Genomic DNA, 18955 nt, shown 5'->3' on the forward strand with positions numbered 1-18955 from the left:
CTTTTAGGGTTTCTTTATGTTAAACATGGACTTTGTCCTTGTCGACCAATGGGTGGCATCTTCCAATCCGCAACTCCTCTGAAATAGCCGAATGGAATTTGATGAAAATTTCACGATTTTTTCATCACACGATGCCAATGTCCACCTCCTATGGGGTTGGGGGTATCACCACGTAAGCTTTACACTTTTCTCTAGTTTATCATTGCAACCTCGAATGTATACCATTGCCATTAAATGTGTTTTAAACATTAATTGGTCAATTTGCCAAGCTTTTATTACAGGAGACTAATTCATCTAGATATATTTTATTTTCAAAATTTACAAGCATCACTGCTTACAGTACAAACATCCGAAATTTCTGACTTGTTCAATTTTTCGATTAAAAGCTAATTAAAAGCTAATTTCAAATAAGTTTATATACTTAAATTGGTTAAACTGGAGTATTTATTTGATTTCAAACAAGTTGTTTGAACCTAAAGTAAAGTATATTTTTTGTATTGTTTGTTTGTGTGTGTGTGTGTGTGTTGTCTGTTTGTTGTTTTTTTTTTTAAAGAAGGCGTCACAGCATACAACTCTAATAGGAATATCACCTTAATGTACATGAACATAAATACATGTATAACGATAAAAGCAAATGTCATTTATTTTAACCTTTTGTGAGTCGTAGTCATTTGGTTTTAACCAATATTTCAGGGGATAAAAATGACAGATTTACTGTTGAAAATAAGATTGTAGCTTGATTTCGTCATAATGATAATTTTGCTCTTTAACTCAATAGTTTAAACAAACTTAATTAAAAAAACTTGTCTACCGATTTTTTACAAATTGTAACTAAGTAGTGGATGTTTAAATTTAGCATTTCAATTCATATTAATTAGTAAGATACTAATGAAACACCTTCTTTTTAATTTGTCAAAATATCAAGTATTAGTGGTTTTATTCCAATACTGTGATTGCCGCGATTTCCCTCTTCATTTCAACCCAAAAAGCACCCGACATTTATATGAAAAGCATCATGTTTCGCTTTTACAGTTCAGAAATCAAATAATAAAAAGTCTAAATTTCCAGGACGTAAAGAGTTAAAAAAAAATAGTTTATCAAAGTCAGGATTTCGGAATTATGAAAGTTAAATCAAGTTATAATGATAGGAATTAAAGTTTTGACTTTAAATGTATACTCTTATGTCCTTTATAAGCTTCCAAATTATTATCATGTAGTTTTTGTACATGTATATACACGCATGAAGTTCATTTCAGATGTTGATCATGACCCTGTGATGTTCTATGCCATCGTAACTTCAAGTTCAACAATAATTTTACAAAAAAATCTATTCTAGCTTTCGGAGACGAAAGACTTAATATAGGGTGACCACTACAATAAATACGACGGAATGTTCATGGCACCGAATGATGGAACTCATCTGTTATCTTGGACAGTGTCAAGTTATGTGGGTAAATATGTTGTTACCGAACTTGTTAACAACAACATCATAAGCATTGCTGGGGAGACAGACAGTGAGGGTTTCTACCACACTGTCTCTATGACTGCTCTGTGTCGAATTAAAGCGGATGAACATGCATTCGTCAGGAGGACATCTTTTGGCACAGAGAACGTTATCTACAGCTATAGACAACACCCGAGAACTTCATTTCTTGGGATGTTGGTGCTCGCAGAGTGATTTACAATTTTGTACAAATACCATGTCAAGTACGACCATGCAGACCTTTCGCCCTTCCATTTATAATTTGTATCTGAACTTTTTTCCAGAGAAAGACATTTTACATGTATATAAATCATGTATTTTTATATTTCAATGTATATTGCAGCGACGACATTTTAAGATAAATTTGATGTAAAACAAATATAATTAAAAGAATAAGCGAGTTCTAAGTCCGGTATATTACCTTTACATTGGTCATATTTCAGAAATTTGTAAAAAAACATTTCAGTGTGCCTGTTCGTTACACCACAAAGAGGGTTTGAGGTTATACAGGAAGCATCTACACGTCTTTCTGTTTGTCTGTCCACATAAATTTCCGGTAACAGAACTACTTTTAAACTAATTAAGGTATTTTGGCGAATTTTAAAGGAAGATTGGGTTACATTTAAATGTAATTGCAGGAATATAATTATTGTCGGAGGATTAATTGCATAAGTAGATAACCCAACAAGGGACTTTATATTATATATACTCCCTTATCTAACTACGGGTTAAACATGTTCTTCATGTTAAAACTTTGTAAGCGCAACTCCCCCTGAACCACTCAAGCAATTTCGGTGAAATGGTTATGGAAAATTGAGTATAAGATGTACCTGTAGTTTTGATTATTGTCACGGGACTCCAAAGGGAAATAATCCGAATTGTAGTTTGGGATTACAAAACGGAAATTTAAACATTGTAATAAGCATTACAAAACAAAAGTAATCGAAAAAATTCAAGGTCGATAATATTGGTTGTTTGTCATTTTTTTTTTTTTTTTTGTATTGCAGTGTATCGGTAACAAATAACTGTATTTGAGGCGGGAGGTTTCACGCGTTTTTAAATCTGGTTTACCCCACCATTTCCACCAGGATCATTGCGGTTGGATATGGTCCGATATTGCCAGTTGTGATTTAATTTTTCCTTCTTCGACTATTCCGTTTAGACTACTGCCTAAAGTTTGCCTATCACAGACACTTCAGTATTGTACATTTGTATTACCCTTTTTCGCCTAGTTTGTGAATTTCTAGTCTGTTTTATACTTCGATGGACTCTTCCAAAACAGGTTTAAATAAATATATATAGAATATGTATATCAAAGAAGAGAGCGTGTACGAAATACATTATTTCAATAAAAACCAAGAAAGTTCCTTATATCAGAAAAAAAACAATATATGACACAAAGTACTAGGTTACCAATTTAAACATCTTCCTCCTCATTCTATAGATCAATACCCTTTTATGCATCATACTTTTTTATAGCACACCCAAAGACATTGTAACCCTTTGACACATAATTTATTTAGACCATTCGGGAAACCGACGTAAGTTTAAATATAATTTTATTTTAGACATATTCGTATAAAGTGGTCACGTCCGGTCGTTTGTTTTAAAACTGCACAGCTTCATAAACATCTCCTTAAAATGGTGAAGAATGTGCATACTTTAAGTATACATATAAAACCAAAATCAACTGCATTTTTGTTAAGTATTAGTGGCAAAACATATACCACGGGATTAAGACTTTCCCGTGTATCGGAAGTAACAAAAGATTTGATGCATGGATTACATACTTTTGTACATTACAAATACTTGAAATAAAGGTAAGTCAGTTCAATAGTACCCCAATTTCAAATCACTAATTCAAATGTTTTTTTTCTAAAAAAAAAAACAAACACACACACACACCCGCAAACTATTTACATTTATAGCTAAAATGTATACTTTCATATGTCCTTTCAACATGTGAGTTATTTGTCCCTCAACTTCCGTGTTATTTTTTAACTACACATACATGTATAGGAGAGAATACAAGTTTTCTTAATTTCTTTGTACAAGAATTTGCACACACACACACACACACACACACAAAACATCAATATTGGAATTTTGTTGTGGAGTTATTACGGTTGGGTGTCAAAATAAGTATCTTACTCTCAGGTAAATGAGGATATCCTTTATACACTGTTCGAATAAGTGTTATGTCATTTTAAGAAGGGCACCCTCCCACCATGCTCCACCAATATCCTCACCTCGGGCTGTGCCTGCATCTTCGTAACAACACACTCAGTCATGCAAGGAAATTGACTACTGATACAACCGCGAGTAGTGGTGGATGCAGAGAAACAATAATATGTGAAAAAGGTTGAATCATACGAGTATTCTATTGTGTTAATAATACGATGCTTAATAAAAAGTTAACTAGATTATTAAATAAATTAATAATTTTTTATAACACATAAGTAAAACATTTAAAAAAAAATCAATTTAATAAGGGGACCGGGCCTCCTACTTGTAACGGCACACGAGAACCCAATAGGGGACGGCAAAGCATTTTATTTATAAAACACAATTTACTAATCATACATTATTATTGTCAACCACTTCAAAATTAGATTTCCGACATAAAATTGCTTTCCATGTAACCGGTAGTTTGTCATCTAGTTTCTGGAAGAATACCCTAATTGTATTTCGTCGAATAACTCTAATAAGTCACGGTGTTTGCCACATGCATCAAACCACCTTAACAAATTAATGTAAGCATTCTCATCCATAGGTACTACATTAAAATCCTTTAACACACCCAGCACATTGTCAAGCGAGAGAAATGATCGTGGACAGTGGAAGGAAGTTAAGGATCATCAACACAAATTTTGTTACTTTTACCACAGGAACATGTACGTGAGGACAGGACCATATATGAACCTCTGGATGCCCCTCCCATTTTTTCTATCTGAGAGAATTTTCACATATTTTTCTGTTTTGTTTTTTTTCTCTTTCTGTAAACCATGGGTCACTACAATTTCCGATATGTGTATATAAGTAGACTACAAACATATCAGAAACTGGACGTACAAAATGTTGATAGTAACTGCAGTTTGATGATATACTTTGCATATGTCGTGACTCATGTTGTATAGAAAGAGGAAAAAATAATAGTGAAGATTTTGTCGAATAGAAAAAAAGGTGAGGGCATCCAGAGGCTCAAATAGGGACCTTTCCTCACGATCATGTGACTTTTACGACAATTTCAACAATATTTGACTATTTTCATTATTAATTCTCTTGCGTGACATTAGTCAATTTTAGCTACATCGATGCAGAAATTGAAAATAATCATGTCGTACATATACAATGAAACCTGTCTGGTCCAAACCATAAAAACCCGATTTACACAATTTGTTTCTGTCCTTTCGTTTTAGTTTCAATGCATTTTAAACCTGAGAAAACCAACCGAACACCTGTCTAAACCGAACAAATTCTACAGTCAAAAAGGAGTTCGTTATTGACAGGTTTAATTGTATTAGGTCAAAACCATGAGGAAATTGTGGAATATTTAAGTTAAGGGAGACAGACAGTTTAAGTCCTTATCGTTAAATCGATGCACGGAAAAGAGAAGTGATACACTGAATTTTTTGTTTCATATCTACCATAATTCTTATACCATATCAATTTGATGTAAATGTTTGTTACATGTAAACACTAGTTTGCTTTTAAAATAACATGCTGAATTTTTAACTGTCTCATTCAGTACTAATGCAAGATAACTGTTTTTTTCCCCCTTTTTTTTTTGGAGGCGGTGTTGCATTTACCTCGCGGGGCGTACAAATTGTGACTAAATGCAGATATTTAAAACATAAAACATGTACATCACTACTATATGAATTGCTCCTGGAATGAAAAAAATTAAATTAAGAGTCCAATCATAATATGCTGTTTTGATTCCACAAAAAGTGGGTAAGGGAGGGGGCAACATCAAAGATTTAATTCAGAAGCCATTGGTGCATACTTTGGTCAATGAATTGACAGCTTTAATAGATTTGAATTTGTTTCATTTCCTGAATTCTTGAAATTGCTTTATAATTGCATAAAGGGCAACACATATATTAGCCTTCCTTATAGTTACGACATGCACTTGTTATGAGAGATTTCGAGAAGATACTTGCGGTTTTGGATATAATGTCAACACGTGTCATTCCTAAGAGGACATTAAGTACCAGTCTACATACGTATCAGACAGGAAATTTCATGCATGTCAAAAACACCAAATTCACTTTAATTTCTTATTCACAAAAAAATTACAGACTACATAACCAGTCTTAGTTTCATTATGTTGTTGCACATTTGAGATAAAAAGTTATCTAAATATCATGTAGAATGTACATGAAATTGACACTTTACAAAAGTTATTGTTCTTAAATTCGGTTGTTTTAAAAATGCTGTTTTCTCCAAAATACAGATCTCAGTGTACAGAAAGAACTGTAGTTGTAAAACAAATTAATTGCATATTATAACTATGTAGATCGAAAAAACATCGTTTGTTCGGAGGACTTACACCATGAATAGCCGAGCTACAATTGGCAGTATGCGATTTTTATATGTATAAGTAACTAAGACGTCGTGGTTTTTCTCTCACGAGTATTTCAAGTAGTTGTTCATGTACATGCCTGAGGTTTCAAGTTTTCCTTGATTTAATAGCCATATAATCGAACTGCCTATCCTTAATAAGAAGAAAAACATGCATGTTCGTTATATACTTACTATATGCGTTGTTGTTTTGTAACATACGAAGTCTAAAACCATTTATCGTAGAAAATCATAATTATTAAGTATTAAGTAGCAGTCTTTGTAAGAATCATGCAAATTCTGCAAAATGTTACACTTAAAAAAAGGCTACATATTTTTATTTTTGTTATTAAGTTTCTTTATAGGTCTGTATGATGAAATGTATAATTATTCATTCCAATCTGTCTGCTCTTATGAGATAACCCACAGAGAAAATCCAACAGTTACTCTGTATTTTAGTGTTACTTACAGTTATCTCCTTTAATGTTGAATTCTACAGTACATTCTGTATAATTTCATCATTATGTGAAAAGCCACATTTTGCACGATTCTTAGCTGGAGCATTTACCGTAGAAAATCATAATAATAAAGTATCATAAAGAATTATATGTAGCTGTAACATGGTTTTGCCGCGATCCAATATCATCAGTGTGACTTGATGGTTATATCAGACCGTGTTTCATATTCAAGTTCCCTTTGTTTTAGGGTACATTTTGACTGACTCAGTTGTTATACGGGTGACCATTAAATAACTATCTGGTACGGCCCTAGGATATATTTTGTGTGTATACACGCCCCCTTCCCCCTGTTCAATACGCGCGCTACACAACAACCAATCATTTATTCAATAGTAACATCAAGAGTAAAAGAATTAGACAATGTTACCTTTCTATAACATTTCCTTATATCCAAATCACTATTTTCAGAAGTCTTGAATGAAGAGGATTTCAACACAGATATAATCTTCACTTGGACCATGACGGATTTGTATTTAAATTCAACCTTAGAAATAGAATCATTTAACGCTACGGTTGCAAATACTTCCGTCCTGGATACAACCGATGTACCAAATGCAATTTCACAAGCAGCACAAGGTGTACTGGACATCTACAACAAAATTGAATTTAAAAGAAGTCTTTTACCATCATTTGTTTACCTGATAATTTTAATTCTCATCGGCATTCCTGGAAATCTGTTGGTGGTCTACGTGTACTTAACTAAGCTACTAAAAAAACGAATAAATTCTATTACAAATAACAGGAACCGGAACAGATGCCATTATAATGCTAACGAGTCACGTGGTACGACTACAGACATCTTTATTATTTCGTTGGCATTTTTTGATTTGATCAGTTGTTTTGTAGCAATGCCGATAGAGTTGCATTTGCTAAGGAACTTTTATTCCTTCGACCATTCTTTGCTTTGCAAATTGTCACGATCAGTTTCGATGTTCTGTACCACTTCAACCTCATTTGTATTATTAGGTATATCAGCATCAAGATTTTTCGGAATACGATGTAAAAACCCAAATCTAACTGTAACAACGAAAAAAGCAAAGCTCATTGTAACATGTTCTGTTATTGCCGCCTTCGTGCTATCCTTGCCCATTTTTGTTGTATTTGGAACTTACACATTTCCACTTAAAGGGAATATATCAGGCTCTACCTGTATGATTGAAAATCACTTTCTGAAAACAAAGATTCCTCTTGTTTTCATCATCATGCTCTCTGTTTCGCATCTTATATTTGATGCGATTTTTATCATCATTTATGGACTCATTAGTTGTCAAGTTGTTTGGCATAAAAGGTCATTATCAACGATAGTCACAAGGTACGATGGCACGCGGAAACAATTGAAATCCGACGATGGCGCAAGGAAACACTCGAAACCCGATACAAGTTCGCCTCGCTCGGCAAATACAGAAGATAATGATGAAGTGTTTTCGTTCGAACTTGAAGATATTGCAAAGTGTCATTGTGAAAGAAAGAATAATGTTCACACGGATAGTCAGGGAAGCGATCAGTCAGCTACTTATGAGAAAAATAAACAGCAAACAGTCAGAAAGAAACCAAGGTTCAGTAAAAAAAAGCGGCTTTTATCAAACCAATCGCCTGTCACGCAAGGTCTGAGGCGAGAGGCAAGTGTTCATGGCAAAACGTATCACGCCAGCCGGACGACCCTAATGTTGTTCATAGTTACCCTTGCGTTTATGGTAACGTTTGCTCCGTATTGTATCGTTGCGAATATACGACAGTTCGCGAGTGAAGACTATTACGTCAAACTTTCAAATATTCAAAAAGCTGTTTTTAATTTGTTCTTGCGATCGTATTTCTTAAGCAGTTCTATAAATCCGATTATCTACAGCTTTTTAAACCAAGCCTTCCAGCGAAGGTGTAAAGCTTTGTTGTCTAATTTTAAGAATCGCTTTCCATAAACGTATAACAACGTGCAGGTATCGATTTCATGAAATACAACTTCCGATGTCTGATGCGTATGAAAAGCAGGAATCTAGGATTACATACGCTGAATGAATGGAAAAAATCCGAGTGTCACGTACTGTGGCCATTTGTTTGCGAAAGTGTCGTTCAAAAATAAACCAAAAATATCAATTTTAACCGGCAGGCCAGTAACATTTTATAAGCTGAACAATGGCTGATGCGTTCTTCTTTGAAAGACAATACTACAAATATAGTAAGTACGTGGATGTGGATAACTTAATTTTCAGTTCGAACTGTCGAAGTTTAAAAAATAAAACAATTGTTTCAATGGAAATCCGGTGTAATTTCTTAAGGATTATGATATTTTTACATATCTTTTGTGATATTTTTTAATTCCTTTGTGTGTGTGAGTGTGTAAAAGGTACAGTATGATTATGATATGACCTGTTTTCTCCTATAATTGGTCAGTGCAAACTATATATTTTGTGATAACAGTACAGTCAATAACATGTATTTTAATAAAACTGTGTCTTTTTTCACAAATTATGGTGTTTACTAGAAATTTTCTCCGTCTGTGTGACTGCGGTTAGGACATTTGACAGTTTATGACTGGTTAGTACTTTTTACTGTTTAACAGGTTAGTGTACGAATGGTTATGATTTTTTTAGTGTGTGACTGGTTAGGATATTTTAGTGTGTGACTGGTTATGACTTTTTAGTGTGTGACTGGTTTTGACATTTTAGTGTGCGACTGGTTAGGATATTTTAGTGTGTGACTGGTTAGGGTATTATAGTGTGTGACTGGTTATGACATTTTAGTGTGTGACTGGTTATGACATTTTAGTGTGTGACTGGTTAGGGCATGATGCACATTCTGCTGTCAAGTTAGAGTTAACATTGTTTAAAGTATTCATTCCGTGTTCGTACGTTAACTCGGCTCAGAATTTTATTTAAGTTGAACATATAATCGTTCAAGTTTTTGTCCTACGCTACATTACACAGGGAGAAAATGAAACATGAGCTGGTCTATCTTGCTAAGACTAGAAACTACTAATTCCACTTCCCATAAGCTTCAATGCTGTTTTTACAATATTCAATGGCTTCTCTGGACTTTACCTTAACTTTAACCTGCAAAGGACTGTATATCATCATGATTCTACATGTCAGCTCACAATCCCCTGCATGGCATTTGGGGTTAGCAGACTTGTAGTGGTCACCGTAAGCAAAGGGTCTATAAATAGCATGGGAAATCCCACTGGTTTCACAAAATATGGTTATAATTAAAAATCATTATGGAGATTGGGCTTTACAGCACAAGAAGAAAAATACCTTTTAAAATGGCCCTGTGTGGGTCCGGGTGTCAAAAGAATAGACGTGCAGAGACGCTAAGCTTGTAAAAGGTGACTAAATAGTGCTCAGAAACCTAGCCGGGGGCTAGGCGCTCTTCCCACAGAGCAACTGGAATGTGTGCCCCAGGTGGTGGAATGGGGTACCCCTGGCGTGTTACTTGTGGGATTGTTAGGTTATAATACGGAAAACCTGACCACAAACCATAGTGGTGCACCGTGTTGGGAAAGATACCACGTTTCTCGCACGTTAAAGAACCCTGCTGTGGTATTCGATAGAAGTAGGAACCTTTGGGCGCCGCCACAGGAGGCTAAATTGCCCGACCCTACCCATCCCCTCCTTTTCCTAGTGGCAACCGAAATTTTTCGACCCTATTGTCCTTGTGTCCCATCCCTTGTTTCTTTTTATCATCATTCATGTTCATTTTATCATCCATTTCATGTTCATCGTCTGAATATGGCTGAAATATTGCTGCTCGGACGTTAAACCCCAACAATCAATCAAGTAACCTTTTAAAATGTACAGAAATGTTTTTCCTTTCAGAAAGGGTTTCAATTTTTAAAATAAAATGAGAACTTTTTTCACAGCGCTAAAGGAGACAAGAGGTAATTTCTGCGCAGGACTATTTTTGCGTATGTTTCAAATGCTCATTGGTTGAATGGGTGGTTTATAACCTTAATCATACGAGTCGAAAGAGGTGGAATGTACGCTAATAAAAAGGTTATATGCATTTATTTGAAAAAAAAAATGTGTATATACCTACAGATTCAAACAAAGTTAGGGGAAGGGGGAATCTACATCTATATCATCAAAACCTTAACTATAGAAAATAGTGTCCGGTTGTAGACGACTCGCAGTGGTAAACCTAGTGTAATCTGATGAGATTGTGATTTATTAAGATGTATGTTTGGTATACTAGATTTAAGCATATTTGGTGTTGATTAAAAACCAAGCATGATACGACCGCAGCCAGGTATGGACACAATATGTCTTTACACACTTCGGCATAATAACTTATCTGTAGAATTCATTATGGTCATAACAACCAGTTTGGATGCAATATTTCACAAAATTTTGAAATTCAATTTAAGTAAAAAGTTTTGCTTTCAGGGAGCTTTCATGGATCACTTTGTATCCAATAATCTCAAAAACAGCCAATGATAGAGTGATTTTTCTAGCTTACTTATTTAAGCGCTTGTAAAATGGAACAATTCATAAAAATAATTAAATCAGACGACAATAGTTTCAATACAGTCTTTAAAAAAATTACTTTTTAGTCCCTTTGACCCCTTGTTACTCAGATACGGTTAGAAATATTCCAATACTGATAGAATAAAACAAAAACCTGTTTTATATATTGTAAATTTCGATATGGTGTATACGTGTTTCAAATCAGCAGCATTAAAATCAAATATGTAGGAAGATCATAATCAAAATATTAGTTGTATACAAGAAGTACTCATAACCAAATCTATCGAAAGAGGAAGCCCAATCCATCACAGAGAGGTTCTACCATATGCAATGCAAGAAATGAAGAACATACTGGTAGGGATTTCCACAAGAAATCCAACGAATGTTTTCTTCAAAATCGGAACCGAAATAAAAACGTTTTAGGGTGTGAGTTCACTTTGACCGCCTAAAGACTGCAAATGTTAAATACTATCTTAAAAATTTGTTTAATATTCTGAAAAAAGTACATTATATAAAACAAAAAAAGAACTGTCATAATTGAATGAGAAATAAATCTTCTATATCAAATTTAGATTAACACCTATTTAATCCCTTTTGGTCCCTTTTTTGCAGAACGGCAGTGACCCCACTTAAAAGAAAGTTTACTCTAGCAGCAAATAATAACATACAACAATTTAATGACATTCATTAGTAGACTACAAATAAAGTCATCGCAAGGAAGGGAACAGAATGACAGACGGACGGACAGTGATAAACATCTAAACGCCATCGTTCAAAACAGGCATATTTAGGGTTACAAATGTTTTGTCTATCGACATCTTACACAAGGTAATGTAAACAAATATCCTAGTATTTTACATTACGTATCTTTAACCCGCGCTCTTCTTATTAAAAAAAATTGTTTTATAGAATCTTAATAGATGTTTACGTTTGAGGAATTAAGCTGCGGAAGGACACAGATGTATAACTTTTATGGGAATGATAACATTATACACAGTGGCGGTTTGATCCAAAAGGAAGTGTCCAGGATAATTTGATGTCTTTTCTTTTCTTAAAACCGATATCTTTGGTAAAGACAAACGCGTAAACAACAACATATACACACCAAGAACGCTGAGAATGATCACAAAACACATTTACAATAATATCTAGTTACTGTTAGGTGCACCAAAAATTTCAACTTACGTTATCATCCCAGAGATTCTATTTTTTGTTAATGATTCGAATAAATTTACACGAACTTTTGAATTTTAAAACACCTCAATTTGATGGAAAATTTTGGTAATATCATGCAAAATTTTGAGGCAAATGAGCAAATAATAGTCTGGAGGCTCAAAATCTCTGGATCTGCCCGGAGCTAGTGCGTGTACATAAAAAAAATAAATATCTAGGTTTTTCAAAATTATACTTCCCTCTAACCATTTTTTTAAAACCCAAAATTACTTCACACAAAACAAAAACAAAGCATTTTTTACCGTTTGGGAACAATTAATCAATAGGTCGAGCTCTCGTCAAGTTTCTACATAAGTGGATTTTCCGTTCGTGCGAGACTCGTAAGAGATGTTAATAACTTAAAGTCTACAACGTGGAGTGAGCGTGGTATTAAAAAAATATATCCTGAATGCAGAAATTTAACAATCTAATTAAATAAATTAATAAATATCATTCGGTCTGATAGGGAACATATAACATAACGTACCCAAATATCACAAAACATGTAACTCCCGATGCAACCGAAGTAATATGCTATATTATAAAAATATAGTGAGAAATGCACTTAAATTCAGCAGGTAACCTACGTAATACATGTAAATGCTTGATTCAAGATTTTCTTGCAACCTTTCAACCTCGTCAGTTAACCTGAAAAGTCATTTTGATTCCATAGAAATTGTTTCAAAAGTACAAATATGTCAATGAACCTGTTCAAGGGAACCAAGATTCTAGCGGAAATCATAAGAATATAATCATGGGACAAAAACCAGATATGGAAAACAGACACACACAACAAAGTACATAAAACATGTACTATAAACATATTAAATAATACAAAAATCGTTCATTGTCCATCAACAATTATGGTTAAGATAAATAATAACATCACTATTTAATTACAAAAAAACTTTCTGCAGCATGCATATTTCGACAATGTTTGCTAACAAAATCAAATTTCTCTTATTTGTTTGTTACAAGACTTCTAGCAAACTCAACTACATGTAATATAATACATGACCATATATTTTTTTGAATCTAATCTTCGTCTTTATGAAATACACTTTAATAAGTGATGAAAGCTTCAAATTTACTCATATCACTATTCGACATTAATTAGAATTTGAAATACGGGGTCATAATGACTGCATTCATAATGTCAGTTTGTCTGCTTTTAACATGTTTTTATATCATGATGACTGTAAAAAGATTACTTTCTGTTATTCTGTTTTATTCTGACAACATTTACAAAGTATTTTAACTGTAATTAACTGCTGTTTTGAATATTTACATATAACACATGACCATATATTTGTTTTAATCTGATCTTGGTCTTTATGAAATACACTTTAATAAGTGAAGAAAGCTTCAAATTTACTCATATCACTATTCCTTCATGCAACCTTTTCTTCGAACACGTTGTTTCTCTACACAGGCACTTGGTTTCGGGCCCTACAATTGTAAGAATTAATTTAAAGGTGTTATATACATGAATAAATAAGTACCTACTATTTCAAACGCTCACCCAATCGGTACAACCGGGCAATCCAAGCAATACTTGGAATAAACGTAGATGTAGAAGAAATTGGCGGGAGAAAATTCAACTGTACCTCACTCTATGCCTCTTTTAAAGCATAACTGGATGATCCAGTATTTGAGAATACCACGATTAGCACAGGCACAGGAGTAAATAAAATTTTATTCCTTCCTTTCTCTCTCTTTGGGAATAAAGTATTTCCGCTCATAATTTGTTTTGTATAATGATATTCATCAAATATTTCGAATCGACCGTCAAAATTCGACATTGGTTAGAATTTGAAATAAGGGGTCATAATGACTGCATTAATAATGTCAATTTGTTTGGTTTTAATATGTTTTTATATCATGATGACTGTAAAAAGATTACTTTCTGTTATTCTGACCACATTTACAAAGAATTTTAACTGTAACTGCTGTTTTAAATATTTACATGTAACTGGGTCAAATTACTTTAACCGTGCCACATTTATTTGCGCCTGTCTTAAGTCGTCAGAAATTTCTGGCCTCTGTATGTCTTGTTCAGTTCATTTTCGTTTTTATTCTTTTATGTAGCTGGAGTCTATGGTGGGCAAATATTTCGCTGTACCTGTGTATAATGTTGTTTTGGGACCAGCTGCAGACTGTCAAGTGGTGTGAGGGTTACCTTGTCGATCATTGAAGATCGACCCATGGATGGCTTTGGGCCGACATTTTTTATCAATATATTCACTCTCATTATATAATGTTCTTTTTCTTTTCGTAATTGTACCTACTAAGGCAATCATACAATAGTTGTGAGTGACAAAATACGATTTAAAATCAGTAACCAATCCAGAGAGTTTAGATTTCCAAGGTCCCCTCTTTCGTTTATTTTTTTTAATTTTGCCCCACTTGTTCTTTATAAATTTCTGCCTCCCCCTCTGGAAGTGAAGAGAAAACAAAATATTCATTACCTGATAAGTATCACAAACAACTTTAATTAAGTTATCTTCAACTTTCTGTTGTATGTCTTCTGTGTGAACCTGACAAAAATATTGATCATTAGATAAAATCCAGATGTTGGGAGATCAAAATATTTACCAGCTGTTGATTCCAGCAAAAAAATTCATCAATGACAAGATTGGTTTTTTTAATAATTTGTATTATAAGATAGACTCTCAAGTAAAATTACCACCAGTAGCAATCGAATTGTCTCAGAATAAAACTCAATATACCTAACTGCTTTCATCTCTCAAAGTGACATAATCTTGGACTTACAGAAATTATGTATAAAGTGCTATCACTGTGTATGTTTGACTTTATCTGGTTCTTTCATGTTTCCTTCCTAGACCTTGGTAAACTATATTGGAATTAGATTAAACATTCTTATTATGATTAAACATATGATCACAGAGACCTGCCCCACTTTAAAATATGCAGCCCCACTAGTATTCCTGCTTGTATACTAGTGGGGCTGCATATTTGATAGTGGAAGACAACCCCTGTGGTATGATTAAGTCATCCAAATTAATTTGCAAGTCATTTCCTTACATAAAAAAGTTGCAAATATATTGACCACAGCAAAGCACAATTGTATACATGATGTCAAAAAGGATGAGAAAGCATATATACCTAGAGGAAGGGGTTAGGTTGAAGCAATGTACACAGGCAAAATTATTTCACATGATTTTCACCTGAATTGAGCAAATAAACTAAGTAATAGAGTTCATGTGAAATTCGGGTGAATGGAGCCTTCACGTGAAATTCACACGAAATGTTCGCATGAAATTCGTGTTAAGTGAATTTCACATGAAAATCATGTTAATATGTGAATTTTACATGAATTTCACCTGAAGCTCGATTAACATGAATTTCACGTGAAAAATATTTGCCCGTGTAGAACACATACGATAAAATTGTGAACAAATAAGAGAATACAGTATTTCAGAGGCTGACTAAGATGCATAAAAAAGTTTTGAATGTTGGATACATGTCAACAGGCCCACAGTTTCAAATACTTTTGAACACAGTTGAAGCTATCACTACCAAAGACCACCATTTCCAAATCTTTTTCTTCATCAGCCAGGTTTGCAAAGAGAGTCTAGCTTCTTCATATAAAAGGACATTCAATTAAATAATTAGATAGCGTCTTCATAACAATAGCTATTATTGCTATGGGGACAGTTAAATTACATACTCCATTTACTGTTACCCATGGTACATAAGTATGGGGAGGGTTTAGTTCTCCTGTCATCAACGCCATCTGGTGTTCAAGTTGGTTACCAAGGTTTCCTTTGGCACAATTCTGTACTTTGTCAAAATCGATGTTTTGTTCTTTTGCGCACTGAAAATGTATGAGAAACAATAATAAAGTCATACACGAAACCAGGATACACACTGATTGCATTCAAGACAATAGTACAAAGGATTGCAAAACCTACTACTATATGAAACACAACTATGGTAGAGATATTCATAGAGGACTAAAGATTTTGGGAAAAATCCATGATACATCTACCCTACCATTCAATTACATACAACTAATAACAAGAAGGTATTACGATAAATCGTAAGGTCATATGACTATCAATCTAAAAAAATGTTTAAAAGGGCATCTTGATACCCCGCCACGTTGCAAAATAATTTTGGGGTAAAACACAACTTAAAATAGCCATAACTTTTGTGTAAAGAATCCGATCAAACTGGAATTCGAATATGATCTGTATTGTATCTTCAATATCTTAACAAAGTTTGAAAAAGATTCTTCAATATGTCCAAACGGAAAGACGGACACGCAATTTTTCGGAGGGCATCACCTCGTGCGGCGGGAGTATAAAAAGTACAATATCAACTTCCACGAATTATTACGATTTTCAGTCTGTCACATTTTTCAAATTAAAGACTGTAATAATTTCTGAAATTACAGCAATTCAAATGTGAAACATTGCCGGAAAGTTTGGGCTGATTATGTTTCGTTTAGAAACTTACTTTGATAGCACTCTTTTCAAAATCTGTGCTCCATTGCTTTTTCAAGTAAGATGACACACAGTGAGTAAAGTTAAACGATGCTCTTTCGTCTTTTAGAAGATAAATAACACAACTCTGCAATGCAAAAGAACGTACATATAGATCTTCTGAATAAAAGAAACACGATGTTGCATGGGTACGTACACATCAACTCTGCTTACCAAAAATTGACGTCAGGCAGCAACACAATTTCTCATAACGTGCGCATCGAGACGCCATTCGAACAAACAAAATAAAAAAAAAAACGACAATCAAGATGAATCTAATATCAATAGTCGTTAAGTTTGAATAATTTGGTGCTTGCTACATGTCTGCGACATTCCACTGCCACGAATATATCTGAACATTTTGTACAAATAAATGCCGCGAAAAAAAAGAACAAAAAATATATTTAATTCATTATAGACATAATATTCCGAAACAATCGAACTAAATGCATGTTCTTTTTTTGTGAAGGAAGAAACATAAAAGCTCCCAATTCTTTAACAGCCACTTAGGTAAGCATGAGTAAATCATTCCCACATTCTACTCCTACAACGTAAGAGGTTGGAATTCCGTTCCTCCATACCTGAACCAAGTCAGAAAATAGCTTGCCAGACAACATCTAGCATTGCTGGAGTATCCCACAACCGGGTCCCGACAATTCTATGTGTGGCAAGCGTACCAACCAAATATATAATAAACAAGGAACACATTTCACTTACATCGATTATATTGCCTACACACTCCTGTTTCCCATGCTGACATACAAATTTGTATTCTTTCTTCAATGGATCCTTCGTCTCCTTTAATAGAAAAAGAACCGATAAGTTGAAACGCAACTAATGCACCAGCGTATATAAACTAAATACAAAACAGTAAATACTTTCAGCCGTTCAGTGTAAAAGCACTGGAAGGCCACAACAATATACCACGGTATACCTGGCCAATGACATGCAGAAACGTGTATAAAAATGACCATTCAGCAATGCTTTAAATACAGAAAGATGGTCGACAAAAAAATTATGTAAATAAACAAGCATTCTCGGAATGTCACGGCGGAGTTAAATTTTACCCACTAAATATAATTTACCATTGCATTTCCATACGGTACCATTGTAATGGTGAAAATATCTGGGACTTTTTCAAATGCCTTCCACAAGGATCCAGTGATAAAGTTAATACAGTCTGGACATAATGACTCGTGGTACACCGTAATGTTGACCTTTTTGGCATCCTGTTTCACTGAATGGAAATCTTTACATTGGTCATATACCTTAAATACAAGAAAACATTCTGATGTGAAATTATAATTTTGATACAAGTTCACCCTGCACTTTATCCAGTATCGAATGATCCTCCCTTCTTTTATAAAATTAATACAGCAAACGTTTAATTTTGATATTATATACAAAAAAATAATGAAAAAAAATAGATCATCGGGATCAGCGTATTTATTTTATGTGCGATATTGCACCTATACTAACAAAAAATTCAATTCTACTACCCCCTCTACCCCCGTTCAATAAAATAAAATAAAATAAAATAAGTAAGCAAAAACAAAAGCAAATTACCACCACCACCCCCCCCCCCCAAAAAAAAAAAATAAATAAAATCAAATCAAATCAAATCAAATCAAATCAAATCAAATAAAAACAAAAACAAAAACAAAAAAGAAAAAACAAACACAAAAACAAAAACAAAAACAAAACAAACTAACCAAAACCAATACCACATAAAAACACAATAACAAAATCAATCAAAAAAAGTTTAACGAGAATAATGAGATAATTATCGATGTATTTTTTTTTTAATTATGAAAATGTCTTATATACCTTGGCCTAACTGGAAAATGGCCAAAGGGAGGTAATTCATGTAAGTAACATTACAAAATATCCTAAATAATTACCTTACACCGCCTAGCCGTCTCTATTGAACTGCACCATAATGCAGGAGGTAAATCACATTCTTGGAAAGAAAGTGTCAAGTCTAATAAACAGCCTAAAATCACGACTTTGAGAAACATTATCCCACTTCTTCAGGTTAACAGTAAATAGCACGTGATCATTTCATAAATATCATGTGATATTTTCAGTCACATGAGTAATCCTATTAAATGAGCATAAGAAAAGTGATTCACGTTTAACTTTTGCACATAATTTATTTCGTAATTGGAAAACTGCAGGGTGTCTAAAAGACAATGTTTTAAAAGTGCAAGCGTT

General features: G+C 33.7%; 2 protein-coding genes across 2 annotated transcripts; one reads left to right on the forward strand and one right to left on the reverse strand.

The window, feature by feature from the left end:
* The first annotated feature begins 3161 nt into the window (after positions 1-3161).
* LOC148598473 (uncharacterized) lies at positions 3162-8623 on the forward strand. The gene is made up of 2 exons (XM_088560541.1): positions 3162-3303; positions 6973-8623. Exon 2 carries the CDS (start codon positions 7023-7025, stop codon positions 8478-8480), a length of 1458 nt encoding a protein of 485 aa, XP_088416667.1. The 5' UTR covers positions 3162-3303; positions 6973-7022; the 3' UTR covers positions 8481-8623.
* Positions 8624-11487: 2864 nt separating this feature from the next.
* On the reverse strand, positions 11488-18818 carry LOC148598474 (gamma-interferon-inducible lysosomal thiol reductase-like). Its single transcript, XM_088560542.1, has 7 exons — positions 18643-18818; positions 17827-18009; positions 17459-17539; positions 16716-16829; positions 15925-16071; positions 14702-14770; positions 11488-13682 (listed from the first exon to the last, which is right to left on the reverse strand). The coding sequence occupies exons 1-7, from the start codon at positions 18757-18759 to the stop codon at positions 13617-13619; spliced, it is 777 nt and encodes a 258-aa protein (XP_088416668.1). The 5' UTR covers positions 18760-18818; the 3' UTR covers positions 11488-13616.
* Between the last annotated feature and the right edge of the window lie 137 nt (positions 18819-18955).

Source organism: Perna viridis, chromosome 14, assembly GCF_037379345.1.
Source record: "Perna viridis isolate PV_CMFRI_1.1 ecotype Kerala chromosome 14, ASM3737934v1, whole genome shotgun sequence".
Classification (NCBI taxonomy): domain Eukaryota; kingdom Metazoa; phylum Mollusca; class Bivalvia; order Mytilida; family Mytilidae; genus Perna; species Perna viridis.